The sequence below is a fragment of the Cyprinus carpio genome, chromosome A20 (genome assembly GCF_018340385.1).
Source record: "Cyprinus carpio isolate SPL01 chromosome A20, ASM1834038v1, whole genome shotgun sequence".
NCBI classification, from domain to species: Eukaryota; Metazoa; Chordata; class Actinopteri; order Cypriniformes; family Cyprinidae; genus Cyprinus; species Cyprinus carpio.
Genome location: NC_056591.1, coordinates 4492258 through 4518453, shown reverse-complemented (window position 1 = coordinate 4518453; position 26196 = coordinate 4492258). Strand labels below are relative to the sequence as shown.

The 26196-nt window shown below is 38.5% G+C and overlaps 1 protein-coding gene across 1 annotated transcript in view; it reads left to right on the top strand.

Annotated features, from left to right (window-relative positions):
- LOC109112681 (AT-rich interactive domain-containing protein 1B-like) overlaps positions 1–26196 on the top strand; it is an 84457-nt gene that overhangs the window by 8074 nt on the left and 50187 nt on the right. Inside the window, 2 exon segments of the mRNA XM_042777416.1 lie at positions 5995–6135; positions 18849–18947. Of these exon segments, the coding sequence (XP_042633350.1) occupies positions 5995–6135; positions 18849–18947 (240 nt within the window).

The following is a 26196-nucleotide window of genomic DNA, read 5'->3' as shown; positions in this document are numbered from 1 at the left end:
ATTCCTTTATATTAACACGGTATATTGGGCTGAGTGTAGCTTCTTTGATGAATTGTGAAGGCTTAGGCTAGAAATGTACTTAACGTAATTGCAGATGTGAACGTTTGGCCATCCGCTGGATCTGTAGAGAGATGCCAAAAGAATTCATTTTTAAGATTGCAGTCTGATACAAATGTACTGAGATAAAAGGACTAGGAACCTCAAAGTAAATCAAAGACAACACATATTTATTGCGTTGTCTACACTGGCTGCATTCATAAATATATAGCACAACCAACGTAGTCCGCTTCATGAACAAAAGGCTCTTTAGAAGTGATTATTTTAATAATTTGGTTGGAATGACTTGCAAACAATTTTAATCAGTTTACTGTTGTTTGTGTGTGTGTGTTTGTGCAGTCATTTCAATAGAATCCACACAATCTGGAATTTTTGTAAGGGCAGGAGAGTTTTCTGAGCAAATTTCACAAGAAGTTGGTCACACATATTCTTGTTAATATAATTTAATTGGATAAAAAAAGTGCTATGATTTACATAGCTAGTTGTTAAAATGTCAGCAGTTTAAGTACTGCGCTATCTGAGCAACTGCCATTGAGTTAAATGGGAACGCTAACAGATAGACTTCTCCAGCTATTGTAGACCTCCTTGTTCTGACACATTTTAGAAAACAGCGACGCGTGAAATCGAGTCTGCGTGGCTGGAAGTGTTTGGGTTCACAAACTCAAGTGTGTTTTGGAGCTTAGAAACACAAACTGCTATTTCAGCTATCAGCCACTTTCTTTTCATTACCTCCAGATCCATTACACTGATCTTTGGTCAGCTATACTGACACAAGTTCAGCAGGATGGCAGTCGTGTGCAGTTTCCTCCTGTGATTGCCCCTGGGAAGGGACGTGACCTTTTTAGAACGAAAGATCAGAATCAGCAATCTCATCCTGGCACGGTGGAATGTAGGAGAGGCACTAATCAAGAAAGACATCACCGAATGCGGCCAGCACATAATGAGATCATTACAGGAGAGAGTTTTGGGGTAATCTCTAACCCGAAGGGGTGTGCGGTACATTTGTGCAGCTGTTAGTTGTCGCCGTTCTTGACCGAGAGGGACTCTGTAATGACCTTAGACGACCAGAGGATTTTTTTTTTTTACAAGCCTACCTGAAATTGGATGTTTCATTTGGTGTGATACCAAGGGAATCCTGCTGTGTTATTTCTATTGATCTTCTGGCTACTTCTGTCTTGGTCACATAACATTTTTATACAAAAATAGAAAAAGACAAAGCTTAAAACCCAGAGGAAGATGAAGACACAATGTTAAATATAAATAATTATTTTAGCGATTTCCAGCAAAATTCAAAACTGTTATGAGTACCATATTTATCTCATGTGAGTGTACACCAAAAGCACTATTTATTTCTTACAGTAAAGCTTTTTTAAATGAGCACTACTGAAGGCACTTTTAAATGTGAATTTCTTCTCCACTAGCGGCATTAAACAAATTTGTCCCTGTATTTTACCTCTGTACTTGTTCTTTGATGGCATTAGGTGTGTTTAATGAGCGTGTGTGAGCTCAGGTGGATGTGGAACAGGTGCGTAGCTGGGGGCTGCAGGTCCTGACAGGTGTTTTGAAGGTTCTGTAAGAGGACAGGTCCTTTCACAACACATTCAGCAGAAGACATCAAACCCCTCGAGGCATTGCCGCTGACCATCTGACCGCCACTCACCTGCCCTGCTGTCTACGTTTCTGACAAGCACAGTACATGGCAGAAATGGATTAAATGTGCTGTTTGGGATTGGACACAATCTGTTTGTGGGACTTTGGAGCCATTGCGCTTTGTCCTGTTAAATCGCTTTTTGTTATTTCAGTGATGGAAAGAAATGCACGGCAGTTTTCTTTTTACGTTCCCCTCAAATGATCTATCTATCTATCTATCTATCTATCTATCTATCTATCTGTCTATTTGTCTGTCTGTCTGTCTGTCTATCATATGTATGATGTAAATCTGTATAATATGTGTGTGTGTGTGTGTGTGTGTGTGTGTGTGTGTATATATATACCTGTGATGGCAGCAGAATTTTCAGCAGCTCCTGTCTTTATGGCACATGATCAGAAATCATACTAATATGCTGATATTCTGATTTGGTGAGAACGTTTGTTATTATCCTATTTTTAAAAAAATAGTAATATTTTGAAATATTATTATGATAATTTTTTTTTAAAAATTACTGTTTTATATGTTGGGAATGGTTGTGTTGCTTTTTTTTAGTGTCAACCGTAATAATTTTTTTTCCGGATTCTTTGAATAAAATAAAAATCTTTCATAACATAAATGTTCTAGGGTCTAGGGGTCGATCAATATGTGTTTTTTAAGGCCGATGCTGATATAGATTATTACAGATCAAGTAGACCGATAACGGATATTTTGAACTGACATATGAATGGTTTAAAAATTAAAATTAATTTCAAAATTAAGAATTACAAGGGCTCTGACAAAAACTTCTTTTAAATGCTTTTAAATTATTTTATCTGCAAATCGGTTTTGAAAATGACAGACACCGAGAACCATAAAAAAAAAGCTTTTTTATAATTTATATAAAAAAAATTAAATCTTACCAAAAACCTTTGAATGACAATACATCTCGGTTTCCACAAAAATATTATGCTCAACTGTTTTCAACGTGTATTTCAATTAGATATATTAAAATAGAAAACACTTCCTTTAAATTTTAATAATATTGATTATGATTCATTATTACGATATTATGATACAGTACAATATTACTGTTTTTACTGTATTTTTTATCAAATAAATGCAGCCTTGGTGAGCATAAGAAACTTCTGACCAGTAGGGTGTAAATGTGTGTGTGTGTGTGTATGTATATATCTTATATATGCATATCCTATATATATATATATATATATAGTTTGATATAGTTTTCTGTTTATTGGCCACTGACAGTGGAGAGAGAGAGATGAAGCAACAGGAAAAGAGAAAGGGGAATAGGATCGGGAAAGGACCTCAAGCCGGGACTCAAACTCGGGTCACCCGAGGCATTGCTGCCCACGAGGTTATGGTTTCGACTCACTTTCTAATGGAAAACTGATTGAGGAAATTATTTTTTGCGGTGTAGATTAAGGTTTGTCCTTGCTTGACTTACGTTTCCTCATTAAAGAAGCTCAGAGAACACAGCTCTCAATACAATTCCCATCTGAGCCTCGTGAGTGTATGTGCACGTACCGTCGCTGACATACTTCTGCATGTATTAGAGCGATGAGCGGAGAAAACACACCATCATGGCTCGTGGGATTTGTTTTCTGTTTGGTATGAATGACAAATGAGAATTACAGCGGATGAAGGGGAGCGGGTGACGGGGGGCTCAGATGGGAGGACAGCGTGCCAATGGCAGCTGTTGCCTTGAAAAGCTCTTACATAAGAGCGTCACAATAACAGCTTGTCGTGAATCAAAGGAGGGGCAACAGTTGTGGATTACTAAAGCACGAACACACCCACGGGGACCCTCGGTGTTCAGATGTCTCCCATCATCCCTCACTGGCTACGTTCACACAGCAGCAGAATACAGTTGTCAGTCCAGTTTGGAGTGCTAAATATTACTGTGTTCAAGAGACTGACAAGAAGTGACTCTCAGCTACATCTGTTGGTTATTTCTTTGACTAGTTGATTAATTAGAAAAATTCAAAAATGTATTGTTTAAAACATTCAACCCCCCACCCCCCGTTTTGAATGGTAATATTAATATTAATCAGCACAACTGTTTCCAACATTGAAAATTCACATTATTATTGTTTTTCTATTTTTGATCAAATAAATGCAGCCTTGACGAGCATAAGAGACTTCTTTAAAAAAAATAATAATAATAATTTGTACTGATCCCAAACTTTTGAACAGTAGTGTACACATTCACTCATCTGAACATAGCAGACACAGACTACCAAATTTGTTGTTGATTATTTTAATGATCATTTATTATCAATTAGTAGTTGCAGTCCTATGCTCAACCTGGATGCACAACTAAATTTTGAGAGCATGTTTGAGTCACATGGACTGTATCAACAGCAATGCTGTGGACAGATAGTTGTCTGTTGCCTGATGTAAACACTTAACGGGATATTTTTTGTTGTTGTTGTCAGTCACTCTCAAGGTGAAAAATGAGAGAAAACAGCAGTATAGTGTGGTCGGAAAAGCAACACCAAACACCTGTTAAGTGTCTGGGTGAAAAAATCCAAATTGGGTGGATTTAGAGAGTTTTGACCAAATATCCGAGAGAATAAAAGCAGCAGGAGTTAAAAAAAAAAAAAAAAAAACAACTGAATAAAATGTAAATTCTTAAAGACACAATACAAAGTGCTTCGCTGTAGAGCTCAGCGATACTGGAAAAACATGACATTGTGATTTTTTTATTTGAAGATATATTGCGACTGATCCACTGTTTTTGACCAGTTTAGACAGACTATAAAATAATGGATTTTTTATTGTCATCATTATTAAATAAAATGCAATAATACTATTATTGTAAAATTAAAAAGAGTAGCCTATTTAATTTAATGCTTAAATTTGTATTTATAGTATGACTGTTAAATTAGAATACTAGTATTTACATTTTAATTTCTTAATTTTCAAACATTAAACTATCCAGCTTCAATGTTGGGATTTATAAACAAATAAATATGTATGAACTGCGGGTCTTAAAGGGGTGGGTTGATTAGGATTTTACTTTTTGAACTTTAGTTAGTGTGAAATGTTGCTGTTAGAGCTTAAACAACGTCTCCAAAGTTACAGCACTCAGAGTTCAATGCAAAGGGAGAGATTTTCTTTTAAAGAAATCGCTGTTTAAGGACTACAAAAAACGGCTGGTGTGGACTACAACAAGCTTCTTCCTGGGTTTGTGACATCACTAATCCCGGTGTTTACATAAATCCCACCCCCGGGAACACGTAACTACCCGTAATGGTAAGGGGGCGTGATGTTTCTGGACAACTTGCACTAGGCAGTTAGCAAATCACAAACACACTGAGCCAGCTAACCAATCAGAGCCCATTACATATTTCTGAGGGAGGGGCTTCATAGAACCAGGAACTCTAGAGAATGGAAACAGCGGTGTAGAATAAAGGTAAAATATGTGAAAATAATGTGCTTTTTTTTAAAAACGAAGCATGAACATTTTACACTGCACCCCATAAAAATAATGATTTCTTAGAAAAAGGTGATCAAGCACCCCTTCAAAGTGAAACGCGTCACTGCCTTAGTCTTTTACATGTGTGCAGATGATATGGTTTTTCAGTGTCTCAAATAATGAGTGTTTAGAGTGTTTAGAAACGTCTGTGTTGATTGATTTCTGTGAATCAGTTCAAACTGTTATTGTCACTGAATTGACTGAAAAAAATTCTGATTCATCCCAGGTGTGTTCATGGAAGTCCTTGAGATGCTTTGATTTATTTTTAACTAGAATTATACTCTATTTGATTTTTTTTTAAGTATTAAACACTTCAATTCAAATTGGCTTCCAATGGCTTTCTTGTCAAAATGATGTTCCTCAGGGGGAAAAATAACATTTTAGACATTCAGCACTATATTGAATATCATCAAAAGGCACAAAAGTATTGTGTTTTTTAAGCTACATTGTCCAGCCCTACTGTCCACACGGGTGTAATGCGATCCGCTCCTGTCCTGTATGTAGTACAGGGACGTTTGGGAGTCGCACCTGCTGATAAATATGGTTGTCAGTCCCAAACACCGCCTGTTCCAGCACTGGGAGAAGCTTTTATTCCTGACTTGAGACGTCCCGCCCAGGACAGAGGAGTTTCAGATGGGATTAGCATTGTAAAGTAGTCAGTTAATGTTCCAGGGCAGATCACCATTTAAAATACTTCACAGATTCATAATAATCTTCCTCCCTGCCATGACATGCCACATGAAGCTTTTGAGAATGTTTGTCTGTGAGTGTGTGCTAAGTCTCATGTCTTTGTCCTTGTCTTGTCCAGCAGATGCCGGCTCAGTACGGGCCACAGGGAATGGGCAGCTACTGTCAGCAGGGTCAGCCCCCATATTTCAGTCCTCCACAGCAGCAGTCTGCGGCCCCCTCTCAACCCCCCTACATGCAGCAGCGCGCTCCAACACAACAGGTAAACATTTAGCTGCTAAATGAATACTAAAGGCTACTAAAGAGTCCTTATCTTCATCTGAAGACCCTCAAAAGGATTTCCGTTAATATTTTTTGAAATTATGTATGAAAAAACTTGCAAAAATACTCTCTGACCAATGAGATATCAGCTTTTGAGTCATGTGTGGCGCAACAATATTCCTGACATATGCTGAGCTTTGGATATTATTAGTAGAATGTTCGGAACGTTTTTACAAAAAAGAAAAAAAAAAAAAAAAAAAACATATACACACACATATATATTTTATATATTTATATATATCTATATGTATATTTATATATATATCTATATCTAAATCTATCTATCTATCTATATATAGACATTTTTGCATAAAGAAAGTTAAACTTATCTTTTAGGACCATTAAGTTGTTTTGCATTTTGGCATTATTTTCATGACAATTCATTTTCAGCCCCAAATACTTTATTACTGTAATGTGAAAAAAAAACAAAAAAACTTCCACTTTTTTTTAATGAATACTAACATAGGGGCAGTACAACCCTTACTTCTATATATAAATAAAAATGTAACTATGTTTTTGTAATGCATAATGAGGATGCATTTTTTCAGCATTGCAACAAAAATGAGATTTTTCTGCGATAAAGTAATAAAAAAATTAAGTGCAATTTATATTTCCTCAAGAATACAGCAATCAGCTCCACCCCTTTTACTCTCTCACATGGATGAGTATCTAGAGAAACACAGCTTTTCTCAGGTCTTTTTTCTATTGTATACGGCTTGTTCTTAACAGGCTGCTGCACACACACTCAGATAGTTTGGAGAAAGCAGTAATAGAGAAACTGGCCTTGAGTGGATGTCTCAGGGGTGTGTGTGTAATATCAGTGAGGACGGCACTGCCATGCGCCTCATATTGCTATCATACTCTCTGTTTATTCCCTGGACCTTAAAGGCATTATTTTCATTTTGTCTTATATGACACTGAGGCTGATTGAGAAAAACGGTTTCATTTTCTTCCTCTGTGCCGTTGCTTCCAGTGTCTCTGACAGAAGAGATAGTGGGGAGGAGAAACACTGCAGCAACTGGGAGATACAGTGGGCTCTGAATGTCTGAGAGAACACTGAGAAAGTTTTAGAATTTTCATTTTAAAGAAAAAAAAGTTACTTAACTTGAAGACGAAATAAATAGTATTCTGTGCTCATCAAATAAGAAGATTTGTGACACTGATCATGTGAACTGAGGATGTTCATGCTGCTGTCATTGAAGCAAAAAAGGGAAAAACCCAAATACTAAGACATTCATGTTTGGAGTTTAACATTTTACTCAAATTGTTACACTGAAAACATAATTTGTATTCAATTGGAAAAGCATGCAAGACAGAAGCTTTTTCACTAGCGGTCTCAGACTTTTGGAGTCGCAGTAATTTTCAGGGCTTTTTCTTCAGGCAGAACTTTGAACTCCAAAGTGTTAAGAACTTGGCCGTGTCCCAATTTGCATACTGATAGTACAAGCTGTTATCCACTGATGATGGGAAAGCACATTCTTTTTAAGCTGTGGTCACATTTACCATTGCTCATCGAAATTTTGCAGGCTAAAGAAAGCAGAACTGGCCTTGACAAAATACGATGACTGGAATACGAGAGTAGAGACCATATAATGAATTATAAACATCCCAAGCTATTCTGCCAGCTAGCAAATGAACCAACTCCATACCTGCTTTCCAAACAGATATTTTATTGATCATTTTACAATATCAGAGGGTAATGTTATATAAAACTGGCAGGATAGATGCCACCAGAATATACAAATTCTGTCTTCCATCATAAAATTGTGTCTACATTTAACTGACACAGACCCAGATACGTTTAAATTAATTTGATTTAAATTCATTTTTAATTGACTTTTAGTTTCATATATTTAAAAACAGTGGGGAGAACTGTCACTTGGTATTAGGGGGCAGTATTAGGATGCTTCCATCCTGGAGTTTATGCCAGGGAATTCTGCCAGTCCATTGATTTTAATGGGGTGTTGCAAGGGCATGCAGGAAAAACGCAAAGGTTTGCAAAAGTAACGCTCCATCATGCGGCCAGAAGTTGAGCAAACTTTTTGCTGCAGTGCACTTGTAGACATCTGGGGCCGGTTGCACCAGCTGTGCATACAACTTAGTTTTATTTTGACATAAAGGCGCAGTAAGTTGCAACTTACACAGACGTTACACATTTTTGTGTCGTACCATTGAAGTGTACATATAAACTAAATATTTACAGAAGCCTCTGACCAGGAGTAATGGTTGGAATAAAATGGCAGACAGAGTTGCATCAAAAAGCACCTGATAAACTTCAGTTATTTAGACATATATGACAATGCTGATATTTACACTTGTTTACATTTTAAGAGAGAGAATGATCAATATTGTATTTTATTATGTGAATAATACTTTGTTGCCGACTTAAACTCGACACCTCTGTGTGCATTGGTCGAGTTGTGCATGTCAAATAAAATTAATTTATTATGTTGTATATATCAGCATATTTTTCTTGATCTTATTTACATTTAAAAATATCTGTTATGTTTTTCATGATTAAGTAACAGCGTTTCAATAGAAACATATTTTTACATTTAGTTAAAGGTGCTGTATGTAAGATTTTGACTCTACTAAAGCATAAAAATACCATAATATGTTTGCAGACATTTAAGAAACATTTAAGTTAACATACTGGTTTATCTGAAAAACAATGCTACAGTCAGTTATTCTCCTTTGAAAATGTGCGTTCCGGCCCGGAATGTCGATCTCTGTCTTGGTGTTGTGAAACCCGCCCACTGCCAATTTACCCAATTGTATTTCAGCACCCCGGGTTGCCAGTTGGTGGAAAATAGGGCTGCACGTTTTCAAGTTTTTCATTAACCATTAACCGAGGCCCTTAGCGGTTAATACTCGGTTAACCATAGTGTGCGCCAGGGTTATTATTTTTAGTTTATTAAGCTGATGATCGCCATCTCCGTAGTGAACGCGCCTATAGAGAGAAATGCACATCATGGATTACATAATCAGAGAGTAGCCTATTTCTTTTCGTTTTAAATTGTTAAAAGACATTTCAAGCTTTCTTAAGATATATTTCGCTGAGTTTCGTTAAATTAGGATGAGATGCGCTCCAGTTCACGAGCAATGCAAGTGACCGCGAGGGCACCTGCATGATTAGGCCTATCGTCTGCTATATTTGCTTCTTATTTATTAAATCCAGGCAATTGGTTGATAAAAAAATTATTAAAATTAAGATACAATTTATACAAAATGAAATTCACTTCAAAAAAGTCTTTCTACAAAACAAATCTTAATTAAGTGGTCAAAATCACATCTGACCCGCTCCATGTCTCTCGATATTGCGCATCCTATCTTACTCGTGCGGTTCACTTTTCATAACCAACATAAATTTTAAAAAAATTATAATATTTTAACAAATATTAAACTAAATAAGCTTAACACCTATAGTATACCTAGACTCTCTATTTGTACAAATTGCTGCACATTCATTTTATTCTGAATTTTGCACACAAGTTGAAAGGCATTTGTTTGTGCATGCATGTAAAACATATCTGCAACATTTATCAAGTTCACTGATAATTATGCGTGAATTTATGAATTATTATCTTGATGAATAATGAAACCAGGACGAAGTTTGGACGAATGAAACAAACTGCTTTGTTTGTTTAGAATGGAATGGATCGCAAATAGATCCGAATGAAGAAAGGAACCATAGTAGAAAATGTTTTTTCCGTCTATTTGAAAGTTAGGCTAATAAACATGTTGCATTCGGCGGCCTGATTATGTCATTTTTTAAGTTACATAGCCTGCCTCCAGGTTTCTTCAACTTGACTAATTAAGAGGCGATACTTGACCGGCATATCATCAAAATGTCTGGAAAACGAAATCTAGTGACCGGCACCATTTTTTTCTAACTGAAACTCTGGTGTGCGCGCCACAACCCCGAGATACAGACACACACAAAAGGGGTAGTTCATTTTTAACACCTTTAATAACTGGTTGGACCACATTTGAAACGCATTTATAGAAATAAAACTTGAAGTATATCTAAGCACTGCATTGCAATACTTGCATTTTTGCCCCGTCACTCTCAAACCCAAAGTGCTCCCACGCTGTACTTTTCTTTGCCCGCTTCATATTAGAAAACTGGTCATGACTTCTTCTTGTGGACATTACAAATGTCTGGGAGCGCTCTGGCGGTCTCTAGTGGTGCAAAAATGTATTACAACTAAATTCAATGCACGCCATTGACGCCACTTAACCGAGCAAAATGTTTCACTCGGTTACGCAATTTTTAACGGTTAATCGGTTAATCGGTTAACCATGGACACCCCTAGTCGAGCAAAATGTTTCACTCGTTTCATTCATCGTCAAGTGCGCTCGTTCCTGTTTGTGTCTTCAATCTGGCAACCTGTATGTGCGTCTGAGGAGGAGGGCCGGGTGAAAAAAAAAACATTATTTTAAATTTGGACTGCAATACCTAGTTCCACCACTCATGTCAATCCTACATACAGCACCTTTAAGTGAGGCAAAAGAAGTTAGAATTAAGGATAAACACAACTTTTTGCTCACAACTCTGTATTTGAAAGCTGCTATTGGATCATTCAGGGTTAACGTCATATTATGCGACTACACACTTTATAGAGACCTACTATCTGCTTTAAGAACAAATGGTGCATGAAAGTTACCAAACAGCTACTAGCCAATTCAAGAACAAACTTATGAATGGCTATAACTGTACCCTGTTGACCAATGAGGATTTCATACAGACGAGTCCAGTCATGGTTTTAGAAATGTAATTCAGCATATTCCCACTTGATTTCAAACTGGCCCAGCTTTTCTAATGGTTAAACACTTTCCTCTTCTCTGTAAATGTCTTTAACTCAAAAGGCATGCACAAATGTAGAATTCAGAAATCCAGAGGAAACCTTCTGGGCAAGTTTGCAGACATTTTTCAACATAATGTTATGTGTGACACATATTTTTTTCATCTCACGTACTACTTAGGATGTAGTATGTGAATTAGGACGTGGCGTTCTATTCTGCAAATGATGGTTCATTGCTGAAACGCCTGAAGGCTGTTTAATGTTAGCTGATAAACAAGGTCTCTTCATCATCCCCAGTGTCACCATCCTCAGTCTGGGTTGAAATCAGGCGTTAAATCAAAGTGCTGGCTTTCATTAGAGCTTCACACAGTGGTCTCTTAGTGACCCCAGCCTGACGTTCTCCTCCGCTTGGCTTATATCGTCAATTAGCACCATGTGCTGGCCATGAAAGGTACATCTAGCTGACCCAGTCTCACAGCATCTGCTGACCATACCATTTATGAAGTCAGGTTTCAAAGCCAGTTCTTGTTTCGCATGTGAGGTAAAGACAACATGAAAACAGCGTTCACAATTACTGGTAGACCAGATTGGGATTTGAATTGATAACTGTTAGCTGACTATGATATTACGGGGTAATTTTATTGTTCTCTTTCCCACATGACCTTGGTGGCAATCAGCATTAAAAAAAGTCATTTCTGGGAGAGAGAAAGCCATTACGTTTTAATGAAAGATAATGAAAATTACCTTTTTTTTTTTACTTTACAGTAACATACACTGATGAATCAGGCACAATAAGACCAGGGAGCAGGCACGTTTCTTAACAATGTAAATACTGTCAATTTTGGTTTCATGTTGTCTTTAAAGAGACGATATGTCCCTCATGCGACGGCTAAGCATCGAAACTGCGCAGAGATGATGCAATTTCAGACAAGCCATTACAATAGAGCATTAATCACACTGAAGGGATGTTTTTCATTTTATCTTTAGCTTTTATCCGTAGCTCAAAGAAGGATCCGTTAATCATTGTGCTGAAACTGTGGAGCCACAAGGGACTCCAAAAACCCATAAAGAGATGGATTTGATGTTTTCATGGACATGTTGAGTTTTATGAGTCTCAGGTGCATTTGTCTTTGTAAAGCGACGTTTTCATCTAGACACACCCTGTGTAAACACGTCTCGTTCAACACAGACCCTCGGGTTAGAGAAAACTAAGTGGGGAGTCCTCCATCTCCCACAAAAGAAAAAAACACTAATAAACATTATACTTTACTCTTCTTTTTTTTTTTTTTTTTTTTTTTTTTTTTCGTTAATTATGAATATTGGCATACCTGAAAGGATATTGTTAGGAAAAGCACACAACAGAGTGATTATTTTCATAATTGCTAGAGTTAAAATGTTATTTTGTTAATATGTTATTTTATTATATGCAAATGCACCCTTCCTGTACAAAAATAGTAAGCATGAAATAAAGTAAGCATGATGATACTCTATATTTTGTAAACGCGTGTTATAGGTCTTATTGTGAGCAATTTACCCATATGTGTTTAATTTAGTAATATAATTTATTTGTGTTTAATCAAAATGTTGTAACTCGATCTTCCAGTGAAAATCACAGATTTCTCTCTGGTGACGTAGGCTGGGTTTCTCCAGTCATTTAGTCTGCTTAAAGGGATACTCCATCCCAAAAAGAAAATCTTGTCATTATTCACTTACCCTCATTATTCACTTATTCAAAACCCGTAAAAGCTTTGTTCGTCTTCGGAACACAATTTCAGATATTTTGGATGAAAATCGGGAGGCTTGAGACTGTCCCATAGACGTCTAAATAAATAACAGTGTCAAGGTCCAGGAAAGTATGAAAAGCATCGTCAGAATACTCCATCTGCCATCAGTGATTCAACCGTAACGTTATAAATCGACGAGAATACTTTTTGTACACGAAGAAAACAAAAATAATGAATTTACAGAAGAGCGTACGCCATCTGCATACAGCTCAGAATTGCCAAAATGGCGCTATGCCAGGGTTTTTCCTGGGTCAAAATTGGTCTTCGGTGGTGGCTGACCGACATGGTCATCCACACACAGCAAAGAGTACCCTAGTACCCACCATGATCTGCAAGCCCAATACTGACAATAAATGTTAAATTTAAAATAAATACAAAGAAACAGTTTTTGTGATTTTTTTTTTTCTTATCCTATTTATTTATGAAAAAAAACGATCACTGTTAGGCTAGATAGTAAAAGAAAACGATTACAACTATTTTACATGTAAATATCATCGATACCAAAGTATATTTGAAATGTCAAAGGTATCACAATTTATCTATTTACAAATTATGCAATTATCAGACACAGATATTACCTGTCACTCTCACTGTTATCCTTTCTTGCCCTCTTTGCAAAAAAAGCTGTGATTTTTCCACAACTGGCTTTCATAGTTTTGAAAGATAAAATCTTTTTTTGATAGACCTGATAATTATTTTAGTATAATCATATCAATTAAAAAGTAGCATTAAAAACATAGCATTAAAATGTGTAAGTGTAATTTTTTACCATATAAAATTTAATAAAATTAGCAGCCAGCTAGCAACAGCTTGCTTTGTGCTTTGATCTAGTTTATCTCACTCCAGTCTACCTTTAAACTAAATGATTTTATAGGTAATTTACTACACATTGGCAGAGGCCTATACATACTGTGGATTATTAAGGCTAAATTTTACTAAACACTCTGCTAAATGGGGTAAGCACACTTACTTTCTCATTTCAGATGTGTATGTTCTTCTAAGAAGTAATGATTTGTTATACACTGATTCAGACCCTGACGGGCAGACCAATTGCTTTAACCATTCATTATAATGAATCGCTCAAAGGAGTCATTTAGTCGCGAATCGGATTTTAGCAGACGTGTTGTGTGGGAATCCTGGCTGTTTAGGACATCGCGAAAGATTTGTCAACACATACACACACACACACACACACACAAAAACACTTCATAACTGGATAGATTTTTTTTTTCTTTTGCGTTTATTTAAAGTTATGTCAGCGGCATGTGCGGAATGCTTGTCACAAGTTGTAAGAGAAGTTAAGGCAACTTTTTTTTTTTTGACTGCAATTCACACCCAGCGGTAATTCAGCAAAAATATTCTCCATATGCACCACGTGAAACATGGATTCGGTCTTCCGACCTTTAGGATCAGTTGATTTTGATGCGAGGGAGAGAGCAAAGACAGAACTGAAGACTGAGGAGGGGCGCTGTGCTCGTTCTCCGTCACTCCGTCTGTAGCCTGCTTCACTCACAAAACACAATTACACATCAAATAAGGCTTTGGCGGGACAAAAAATCGTTTTGGCGGCCGCCAAAAAATTTTCAATGTAGGGAAAACCCTGTATGCTGATTTGGTGAGACACAGAGGAGAGGAGTTGTTGAATAAATTAATTATTTTTGTTTTTCTCGTCGTATTCTCATCGCTTCATAACGTTATGTTGAATCACTGATGGCAGATGGACTATTCTGATGATGCTTTTCATACTTTCCTGGACCTTGACACTGTTATTTATTTGGACGTCTATGGGACAGTCTCAAGCCTCCCGGTTTTCATCCAAAATATCTTAAATTGTGTTCCGAAGACGAACAAAGCTTTTACGGGTTTGGAATGACATGGGGGTAAGTGATTAATGACAAAATTTTAATGTTTGGGTGGAGTCACCCTTTAGAGAGCAAAACAAACTTGCTTTCACCACGCAGAACACAGTGTCTTCTCGACCTGATGTAAACACACTAACTAGCGGAAGTGTTTGTGGACAGGTCAGAGTGTTTGTATTTCGTGGGCAGGCTGGGCACATGTGTTACCTTGTGATGTATATAGGTAACAGGCAGAAGATTCGAAAATAAGACGACTCGTTAAGCGGTTCAGAATCGACTCTTTTTTTTTTGAAAGACAATATCTTTATTTATCTTGCACTTTTTGATGAACAACTTTGCAGACTGTTTACATTGAAGGATAACTACATTACAAACTGCAAAAAATATATTTGTCGAAAACCCATATCATCTGCTCATGCTCTTTAAATTCCGCCCCTCCACCATTAAAATCCAATCAAGAAACAATCATCAAGCAACCAACAATTTTTTCTTTTTTTTTTATGTTGTATGCTGAAAGGATTCGTGTATTACTTAAATTATATTATTAAAATTTTGTAATAAGTGTTTGATACAAAAAGTGTGAATATGAGTGCTTTTTATGTGAATAAATGCTCTTTTTAAATGTTTGAAGTCATGCAAAACCGACAAAGTTTAAAAACCTTATTTTAGTGCAGTGGATCACTGACCGGTGAGTAGGATGATTTTTGATGCAATGCATGATGCATCACATGTGTCTGCTCACTTGTATTTTAGATATGTTGGTAAAGTGGGCAAATTTCATAACGGTTCGGACCCTTTTTTTTTTTTACCTTTATTTAGCATTTCTAGAAGTTTAACATGCTAATTTTTGCAGTGATATTGAAATCTATATATCAAGGATAGTAAATTCCCCAGCATTGGTATCGACTACTGGAATTTTGTTGTTGTGACAGCACTATAAATGGCCTAGTGAAAGTGAATTTTGAATATTTTTGAGGAAAAGCATGTGTCACACGGGATGTATCACATAGTTTTCCTGTGATGCTGTGAATCTCGGAGGTCTCGCTGTCCGTTATCGCAGTGGAGCAGCTGTTACGGTTCTGAATCAGCACATGCCTGAGCGGTGATGTAATGGCTCGACTGTAAACAGCCGTCTGTGTGTGTGGCCTGGCTATGACCCAGAGTCAACACACACACACACACACACACACACACACACACATACAGCTCCGTCTGGCTCGGGAATGCCCTCCCTCCCTCTTTTTTTTGCCCAGTTTTTTTTCTTTTCCCCACTGTTGAATGAAGTGAGCAGGGAGTGAATTGGGGGCAGGGCGACCTTAGTTGGCACACTTTCAACTCCTTTTTTTCTAGCCCATTTTCTTTTCTGAAGTGTATTTGCTGAGGGAAGTCAAAGTATCCACTTTTACAGAAAGGATGCTGTAATTAATTTTCTTTTGGCTTGATACCCACAGTGTAAATGGGGATATTGGGCCCAGATTGCTGTAGACTTTAAAAGGGTCATGAACTGCCTCTGTTTTTTTATTTTGTACTGTTCTCAGAGGTCCACTTATAATGCTATCAAGATTTTTACATCAAAATACATCATAAATTAGAAGCAATGGTCCTGTCTTGACCCCCTTCATCAGAATGCTAACTAACCCCTAACACTATCCAATTAGAAAGACCTTTATCCACACCCACTACCTTTCGGCACGCCAACTAGCTCCAAGCCTACAGTTATCCGTACTTGTAGATGGATGCTCCTGTGATTTAGGTTAAAAACGCATAAATATTCATTGCATATCAAATGATCAGAAATAACAGACAAAGCAGCAGTGACCACATAATAAATGCTCACACTTGTGTGGCGCAACATTACTGTCAGATCCAAAATATTCTGCACAGCATCGCCTTTTAGTTTCAATCTTTCTGAAAATCCTGTCGAATTGTGTCTTGCTTGTAAATGAATCTGCGGTAAAATGTAGTGAATAAAGGACCAAGTTCTTACTGATGCTGGAACTTCATTAAAAATTAAGTTCATCCGCTCTCTCCTAATGTTGGGATCAGAAGGAAGGCAATGCAAAGACTGTGTTTTTCCACAGCTTGGCTCTGCACAGCATCTTTCTGTTTTCTGAGCATCTTTATAGTTTTGTTTCTGTTTAAAACTGCTTTTGCCTCTCCTTATTTACACTACATGCTCAAATCAGTGGGCGGAGCTAAACAGGCAGTGATGTAGAAGCAGGCGTTGATCATCTTCTGCGGAGGCGGGGTTTTAGCCACACTATTACGTCATGAAGTGGCACATTCCACAAGCTGTCGTTTTGGCAGGTTGTCTAACGAGAATGTTTTGAGTTCTGAAACTTACAGGATGTTTTTAAAGTACGATGACCTCTTATCTGTCGAAAGATCAAGGGAATTTTGATTTCTCAGTTCATGACCCCTTTAAAGGGGAACACAGATCTTAGATGTGGCTGAAAGTTACCAACCTGTCAGTAATGTCTGCCATATAGGACATAATTTTACAGTAAAAGTGTTTTGAATTTATGGCTGTTATGGTTTTAATACCTCTACCACTGACCAAAAGTTTGGAATAAATAATAAGTTTTAATGTTTTTAAAGAAGTCTCTTATGCTGCCCACTAAGAAAGTGAAAAGAGAGAAAGTGAAAAAGGGAAGTGACCTGTGGCCAAGTATGGTGACCCATACTCTGAATTAGTGCTCTGCATTTAACCCATCCAAGTGCACACACACACACACTGTGAACACACACCCGGAGCAGTGGGCAGCCATATTGCTGCGGCGCCCGGGGAGCAGTTGGGGGTTCGATGCCTTGCTCAAGGGTCTTACCTCAGTCGTGGTTATTGAGGGTGGAAGAGAGTGCTGGTTATTCATTTATTTCATCCAATATACAGTAAAATGTAATATTGTAAAATATTATTACAATTTAAAATATTTTATACGTGAATATATTTTAAATGTAATTTATTCATGTGATGGCAAAGCTACATTTTCAGCATCATTACTCCAGTCTTCAGTGTCACATGATCCTTCAGAAATCATTCTAATATGCTGATCTGCTGCTTAAGAAACATTTCTTCTTATTATCAATATTAACAACAGCTCCTTAATATTTTTGTAGAAACATGATACACTACCATTCAAAAGTACAATAAAAATAATACTTTTATTCAACAAGAATGCAATAAATTGATCTAAATTTACAGTGAAACACAGTAAAGTACTACACAGATCGGTGGAAGAAAAGTACAAAGAAACAGAGATGTCCATGTAGCCTGAACTCCACAAATGAAATGAAAAACATCTAGTGAAAAACCCTCAGAAAGACATTTATAATGTTACAAAAAATGTCAGTTTAAAATAAATGCCATTCATTGAACTTTATATTAATCAAGGAAATAAAATGTAGAATTGTTTCCACAACGCAGCATATTAAGCAGTACATTGTTTTCAACATTGATAATGTTTCTTGAGCACCAAGTCAGTTTACTAGAATGATTTCTGAGGGATCATGTGACACTGACGAACATTAAAAATCTTAAAAAACATTAAAAAAGTTGTTTTAAATTGAATGGTATTATATATATATATATATATATAAAGATAATAAATATTTTGTGTGTGTGTGTGTTTTTTAGGTTGATAGATAATATCCATTAGCCTTTTTTTTTGTGTGAAAAAATTGTAAAACCTTCAATGGTAGTTAAAAAATAAAATTTGCTTTAAAAATACAAGTTATTAATATAAAATATTATAATTAAATGTAAATGTATAAAAATTATGTCAGACAGAGAGTTTCAATATATTTCTTACAGATCGGTAGTATCACATCTCATAAAACTGTTATCCAGTTCTCATATCATCTCATATCATACCTGTTTGGATTGACATGAGGGCCAATAAATAATTTTCAGGTAAACTATTGCTTTAATGCATTTTTTGATTCCCTCAGTGCACAGTCTGCGTTTCAGCCATGAGACATGCCTCAGCATTTCTGCGTGAACAGCCGTTCTGCTTGTATGAATCACAGTTTGTGGATGAAACTAAATTATGGGCTGGTGTCATCATGCTGTCTGCAACTGTCTAATTACCTTATTCTGTGTGGATCAAGGATTGCTAATGTACAGTACCATGACACAGCCCTTCAGTGGCTGCATGACTTAATTTTTATTTATTTTTTTCATCAGTTTTTCCTCTCTTTTCTCCAAAGGAGACTCTGCAGGAGGGATATGTTAGCAGGGGCCAGTCTGGGAAATCAAACCACGATGACATGGGTCTTACTCAGCAGGAACGCCCGTCCAGCCTTCCGGTGAGACATTACAGTCCAAAATTTGTCTGAGATTTTAGAGACTGTATGGTAATGGATATGACAGTGCATTGGTCTTGGCGGAATAGATCTGCTACGCTGCTGCTGCTGAATTGCTGCTGTTGTTGGTTATAGAGGTTGTTGATGATTATTGCTGCTGGAAAGAAAGCACAGGAACTTGCTAGTACTGCCACTACATACACCAATACGGTGCTGTGAATATTTAAGCCATACTGCTGCTGCACAAGTAACATATATAATAATAACCCATACCAGTTCTATACAGGTGGCACTGGGGAAGATGGAGGGTTTTACAGGAGCTCTGAAAGCGTGCTGCATTGCTCAAGCGAATGCTAATCAGTCATTTAAATGTAAAGCAGCAAGCTCATTGGCGGCGAATGCAACATGAACCAATCAGCTTGTGCCAAGTCGTTTAATGCTAAGAATATCATCAGTAAGGACCCATCAGCCTGCACCATCTAGAGTTTCATGACAGAACTTGGCATTTATTAAATGTAAACATTTTTGTTTTATTTTTGATTACATTATTTGTTGATTAATTTTTCTTCATAAGATGACAATTTAAAAAAAAATTTAGCAACCTTATACCTTTAATCAGATAGTTCACCCAAAAAGAAGGTTATGACATAATTTACTCCCCCTCATGTCATTCTAAACCTTGACTTTCCAAACCAAGGTTTTTTATCTCTTTGGAACATGAAAAGAGATGTTAAGCAGTATGTTCATGTTGCACTTTTTTGTACAATGAACACATTAGGTGCCCAACAGCTGTTCCAAAATGAACAAAAAAGCACCATGAAATACAATAAAAGTCAGTTTTGCCCATACAACCTGCTGCACTTTGATTACCTTACAAAATACACTGGAAACAGAGGATTGCCACTGATGTTAGGTGATATGGAACTTCTCTTAAGAAGTAGGAAACCACTTGAGTTTTACGGTTTTGGGAACAACATGAGGGTACTCATGTTGTTCACATTACAATGACTGTAAAAAGCATGATATACAGTTCAGTCACAGGTTTTCACAAAAAAAAAAGAAAAAAAAAGTTTTTGTTTATTTTTTAGTTTTTTTTAAAAGTATTTTTAAGAAAATGGAGTCAAAAGTATCAATTATTATATTCATTTAAACATTTATTAACAATTAATTATTATATTAATGAAATAACATATAAATATATTTTACTGTCGTCTTAATTGTTTCGATTTTTTATAATGCATTATCTTCTTGTTGATCCACCAGATCACATTTACAGCTCTGTGTGTTTGCTGCATAAAAACATGGGTTGATTTTCACATTGGTCTTAACAAAAACAGCAGATGGGCTTATTGGAAATGTAAATTCATTCTCTGTCAGCAGGTGGCGCTGTCAGGCCGTCAGAAATATAGCGGTTTCCCCGGTAACGGCAGTACACAAAGCAGCACAGCATCTGACTGTAGCACTCATATTTAATCAATAAAATCATCGCCTTTTGAAGTTTAATCGTCACATTAAGCCATATCACAATTCTTTTCTTTCCGTCTGACCTCCTGAAATCATAATGCTGCGTTCACACCAAACGCAAATAGAGCGTCTGGCGCGAATGATTTCAATGTTAAGTCAATGTAAAGATGCTGTGATGGCCTGTTGGTCAGGACTGTTTCCTTGTGTCTGGTATGTTCTCTGTTGCAGGGGGCGTGGCTATCATTTGTCAGCGAGATTGGGGACACCTGGGCCCAGGTGTTTCACGCCTTTATAAACCTGCCACTCTCTTTGTGAAGGGAGAGCCCTTCTCTCCCGTGCACTAATTGTTTTGTTCATGCAACACGCAACAGTATACTGTCCATTCATCCAAACATGCACCTCATTCTACTGACTTTACTGATTCTCACACGTCACTGTTGTATTATGTTATGTTAGTTGTTGTATTGGTGTTTTTGTTCAGTTAATAAATTTCATTTTTGTGGGTTAAAACTGCGTCCTTTTAGTTTTGTCATGGCTTTAGAGCCAGGTCATGACAAAGTGGGGGCTCGTCCGGGATTTTGATCCGTTATATCGCTTAATTGTTATTTTATTAAGTTATGGAGTGGGTGTTGTATTGTTTCTGGTTTTGTTTTGCGAGGTCGGGTCAGAATATTGTGTATAGTGTGTCGTCATACTGTACGTCAGCTGATGTTGAGGATTCATTATTGCTTCGATCAGGTGTTGGAATCCTGAGGCGGCAAAGTGGCTTTGTTTGAAGCGGACGCAGTTGAAACTTTGTGTGCGGTGAGTTTGGTTTTTTTTTTCTCTCTCTCTCTCTCTCTCTCTCTCTCTTTTTCTCGACTTTGGTGCGCAACAATTCAGGTAAATAAGTGTATGACTGTGTTACTGAGTATTCATGGGCTGCAATCGGTGTCCCTGTTAGGTGTAGCGGCGTTGCTCTTTTGGAATTTTTTTTTTTTTTTTGGGCTGGGTTTTGTAGTGTTGTGGTGAAGGCGGTTAGAGCAATTGTCTCGGGCGCACATCCGTGGTCTGGGGCGAGTCGCCAGGTTCTGGTTGCTTGTCCTGTCCATCGGGCGTTGGTGCTTAAATGCCCACCGCCGGTAACTGCATGAAGAGAAAGGTTTTAGTTTAGGTAGGTAGCTTTTGGGGGCTGAGTTAGTTAGGGGGACATCCTTTGCTTTTAGATCTTGGCCGTTGTGTGTTTTGAGTCATATAATTGCTGAGCTGTTTCGCGCATTTTGATAATGTCGATTGTGGAGGAATTTATTGCTTGTCCATCGAAAGAGGCGTTTGAGCAATGTACAAAAGAGCAGTTGCTGCAGTTAGCAGACTACTATCAAGTTGAAGTTAGTAGTAGTTCTAAAAAAGAAAAAATAAAAGGCAGTGTAAAGAGTAAATTGGTTGAACAGAAAATTTTGGTGGAAGAAAAATTAACTGCTTCGTCTTTTGCGCCTGTATCAATGGAGGGATTGAGTTTGCAGATAGAGGAAAGAACTTTTTATGTTGCAAATAGAATATGATAAATATAAAGTGAATGCCACAATCGAGAAAGATTTGGCTGTGGAAAAGTTGCGTCAGCAAACTGAGCAAACGCGCTTGGATTTGGAACATCAACTCGAGGTGATTCGCGAGGGTAAAAGTACATCTCGACCTGGAGTGCATTTGGAGTTAGCTTCAGATCCTCAGCAGCTTAGCCCTGATTTTGATGTGTTGGGAAATTTGCGACTGGTGCCGAAGTTTTCGGAGAGTGATCCAGATTCTTTTTTTCTGCTATTTGAAAGGGTTGCAGATGCACGTAACTGGCCGGCCGCAGCTCGTGCTTTGATGCTTCAATGCGTGTTAACTGGTAAAGCTCAAGAGGCCTATTCAGCAGTAACTGCGGCAGATAGTCAAGATTATGCAAAGGTGAAAGCTGCTGTGTTGAAGGCTTATGAACGCGTTCCAGAATATTACAGACAAAGATTTAGATCTTGGAAAAAAGGTCCGAAGCAGAGCCATCTAGAATTTGTGCGGGATTTAACCACTTGCTTTTCACGATGGTGTGCGTCTGCTGAGGTCACTGATTTTGAGAGTTTATGGGAATATCGTTATATTGGAACAGTTTAAAGACTCAGTTCCCGAACGTGTTGCCATATATATCAGTGAGCAAAAGGCAAAAACTGCGGCTGAAGCAGCTGCGCTGGCTGATGATTTTGTGTTGATACATAAACATGCATTTGTTGAACACAGGGTTCCAACGAATTATACAGGGACTGGGATGAGTACAATGCTTGATGTTTCGTCTCGTACAAATAGAGTTTTTCAGTCCGACGGGGGTGGTGGTTCACGTGAAGCGGATAAATGTTGCAACTATTGTCATAAACGCGGTCATTGGGAGGCTGACTGCTACATGCTTAAGGCTCATAAGACAAAATTTGTTCCAGGTTCTCAGGTGAAAGGCGCGGGCTTGGCTGTGCCTGGAAATCTGACAACCGGAGATTCGGGTTACCCTGTAAACAGCTCGTGTTCAGCTGCTATGAAGTCTTATTTGCCGTTTGTGAGAAGGGGTTATGTGAATCTGGTTGGCAGTGAGGTAAAAGTGCCGGTGAATATTTTGAGGGACACGGGAGCATTTGATTCATTTATTCAGGCAGGCGTGTTACCTTTATCCAAAGAGTCTGAAGTTGGCAGTTTTATTCCAGTTCGTGGAATGGGCTTGAATGTTTTGTCTGTACCATTACATAGAGTGGTTATTGATTGTGATTTGTTTCAGGGCGAAGCTGCGCTTGCTGTGCGCCCAGCGTTGCCAATTGAGGGAGTCTCTTTGATTCTCGGTAACAAGTTGGCGGGTACTCGGGTTTGGCCTGATGTTATTCCGCCCATCGTTGCCGAGTCGGCGCCGCAGTTGAGGCAAGATCCTGATGAATGCCAACGGGATTTTCCTGAGGCATTTGCAGCCTGCGCTGTAACCCGCGCTATGGCGCGTGCCAACACTGAGCATGAATCTGTTTTTCACACTGGTAAATGTTTAAAAAAGTTGTCATTGCCTTTGGCCGATTTCCCTGTATCTCTGTCCCATAGTGAGTTGGTGGCGGAGCAGCAATTAGATCCTTCACTGACAGGATTGTATGATCAGGTCAGGCCTGACGGGGAGGGTCGAGGACAGCGCCTGTGGATATTTTCTGCAGAATTCTCTGTTGGTGAGAAAATGGACTTCGCACAGGGGTAATGTGGTTGGGGATCCTATCTTCCAGCTTGTTCTACCAGCTAAGCTTAGGCAGTCAGTGTTAAAAATTGCACACAATGAGTCGGGACACTCTGGTGTAAAGAAGACATATGATCGTTTGTTGAGACATTTTTTTTGGCCTTGTTTAAAAAGAGATGTTTCCTTATATATTAAAACGTGTCATACGTGTCAGCTGACAGACAAGCCTAACCAAGTTTTGAAATCTGCCCCACTGTATCCCATTCCTGCTGTTAGTCAGCCATTCGAGCATTTGATTATCGACTGTGTTGGCCCTTTACCGCGATCAAAGTCTGGCGCTGTCTATTTATTAACGGTGATGTGTCAGAGCACCCGCTATCCAGCCGCATATCCGTTGCGCACTATTTCAGCCAGGTCAGTAGTTCGTGCTCTTTCTCAGTTTATTTCAATTTTTGGTATTCCAAAAAATAGTTCAATCTGACCGAGGGGTCAAATTTCTGTTCTCATGTGTTTGCGCAAGTTTTTAAAACAACTTCGAGTTCAACACAATCAAGCCTCGGCCTATCATGCACAGAGTCAGGGGGGCGTTGGAACGCTTTCATCAGTCATTGAAATCACTTCTCCGTTTCATACTGCACTGAGTTGGGTAGGGATTGGGAAGAGGGGTTACCATGGTTAATGTTGTTGGCCAGAGAGGTAACGCAAGAAAGCCTTGGGTTTAGCCCAAATGAACTTGTATTTTCCCACACTGTTCGTGGTCCATTGGCTGCACTGGCCGACCATTGGAGGGAGACAGAGGCCTCCTAAGAATTTAATTGACTTTGTGAATGGTTTTCGCCATCGTCTGTATACTGCAGGCAACCTGGCTAAAGAGAAGTTGACTTCAACACAGGTGAAAATGAAGTCCTGGTATGATAGGAATACAGAGCGGAGAGTTTTTTAATCCAGGTGACCAGGTGCTTGCTTTGTTCCCTATTATCCAGTCGTCATTCCAAGCCAAATTTGCAGGACCTTATATGGTGGTTGAAACAAGTGACGGAGCAAAAATTATGTGATTGCTACACCGGATCGCAGGAAGAGCACACAGCTTTGTCATGTGAATTTGTTAAAACCCTATTATTCCCGCATGCCCCAGCCGTCGCTGTGTTGCGCCCCATCAAGTGTGGAAGGTTCTAGGTCAGAGGGTGTGTCTGAGATCACGTTGGGGGATTCTATTTCTGGGGAACAGGATTATGGCTGCGGTATGCCAGAGCAACAATTGTGGGTTGGGCGTTTTAAGAACTCTGAGGCCCTAGCTAATATGGAAAAGTTGTTGGCTCATTTGTCTGCGCCGCATTCAACAGAGTTGGCAGATCTGATACGTAGTTTTCCATGTCTATTTTCTGACACTCCGGGTCGTACACCTCTGGTTGAACACGATATTGACATTGGAGATGCAAAGCCAATTAGACAAAGGTTCTACCGTGTGAATGCTGAAAGACTTAAATGTTTAGATGCTGAAGTTACATACATGTTGGAAAATGGTATAGCAGAACCCAGCTCTTCTAGTTGGGCTCTACCCCGTGTTTGCTTGTTCCCAAGTCAGATGGTACTTTGCGCTTTTGCTCGGACTTTCGCAAAGTAAATGCTGTCCGAAGCCAGATTCTTTTCCACTTCCAAGAATGGATGACTGCATTGACCAAGTGGGCTCTGCAAAAATTTGTGAGTAAACTTGATTTACTGAAAGGATACTGGCAAGTTCCTTTGTCCAATCGTGCACGTGAGATTGCTGCTTTGTTACACCCAAGAGGCTTGTATTCTTATTCTGTGATGCCATTTGGGCTTCGGAATGCGCCTGCGTCCACGTCCAACGTCTCATGAATCATGTTATTGGGGATATGCAGGGCTGTGCGGTGTACTTGGATGATGTAGTACTATATTCAGACACTTGGGATGTTCATCTTCAGCGTATGAGGGAGCTTTTTATTCGTTTGGCAGAGGCGAGGCTCACCGTCAACCTCTCCAAATGTGAGTTTGCCAAAGCAACGGTGACCTACCTTGGTCGAGTTGTGGGACAGGGGCATGTGCGTCCTGTTAGTGCAAAGGTTGAAGCGATTGAGCGGTTTCCAGCGCCAACTACTAAAAAAGAGCTAATGCGTTTCCTCGGCCTTGTGGGCTACTACAGAAGCTTCTATAGGAACTTCTCTATGGTTGTGACACCTCTCACTAATTTGCTTAGAGAGAAAGAAAAGTTTGTGTGGTCTCCTGTGTGTCAAAGCGCCTTTTTGCAGGTTAAAACACTCCTTTGTACTGCTCCTGTCTTGGCGGCGCCACGTTTTGATCATCCCTTTAAGTTGTATGTGGATGCCAGTCAGGTCGGTGCTGGGGGTGTTTTGATGCAGGAGGATGACCGGGGTATTGACAAGCCTGTGAGTTTCTTCTCAAGAAAGTTCAACTCTTGTCAGTTGAATTACTCAGTGGTTGAGAAGGAAACCCTGGCTCTGATAATGGCGTTAAGACATTTTGAGGTTTATGTTGGTGGTAGTGCTCCTGTTGTGGTCTTCACCGACCACAATCCTTTAATTTTTCTTAATTCGTTTACAG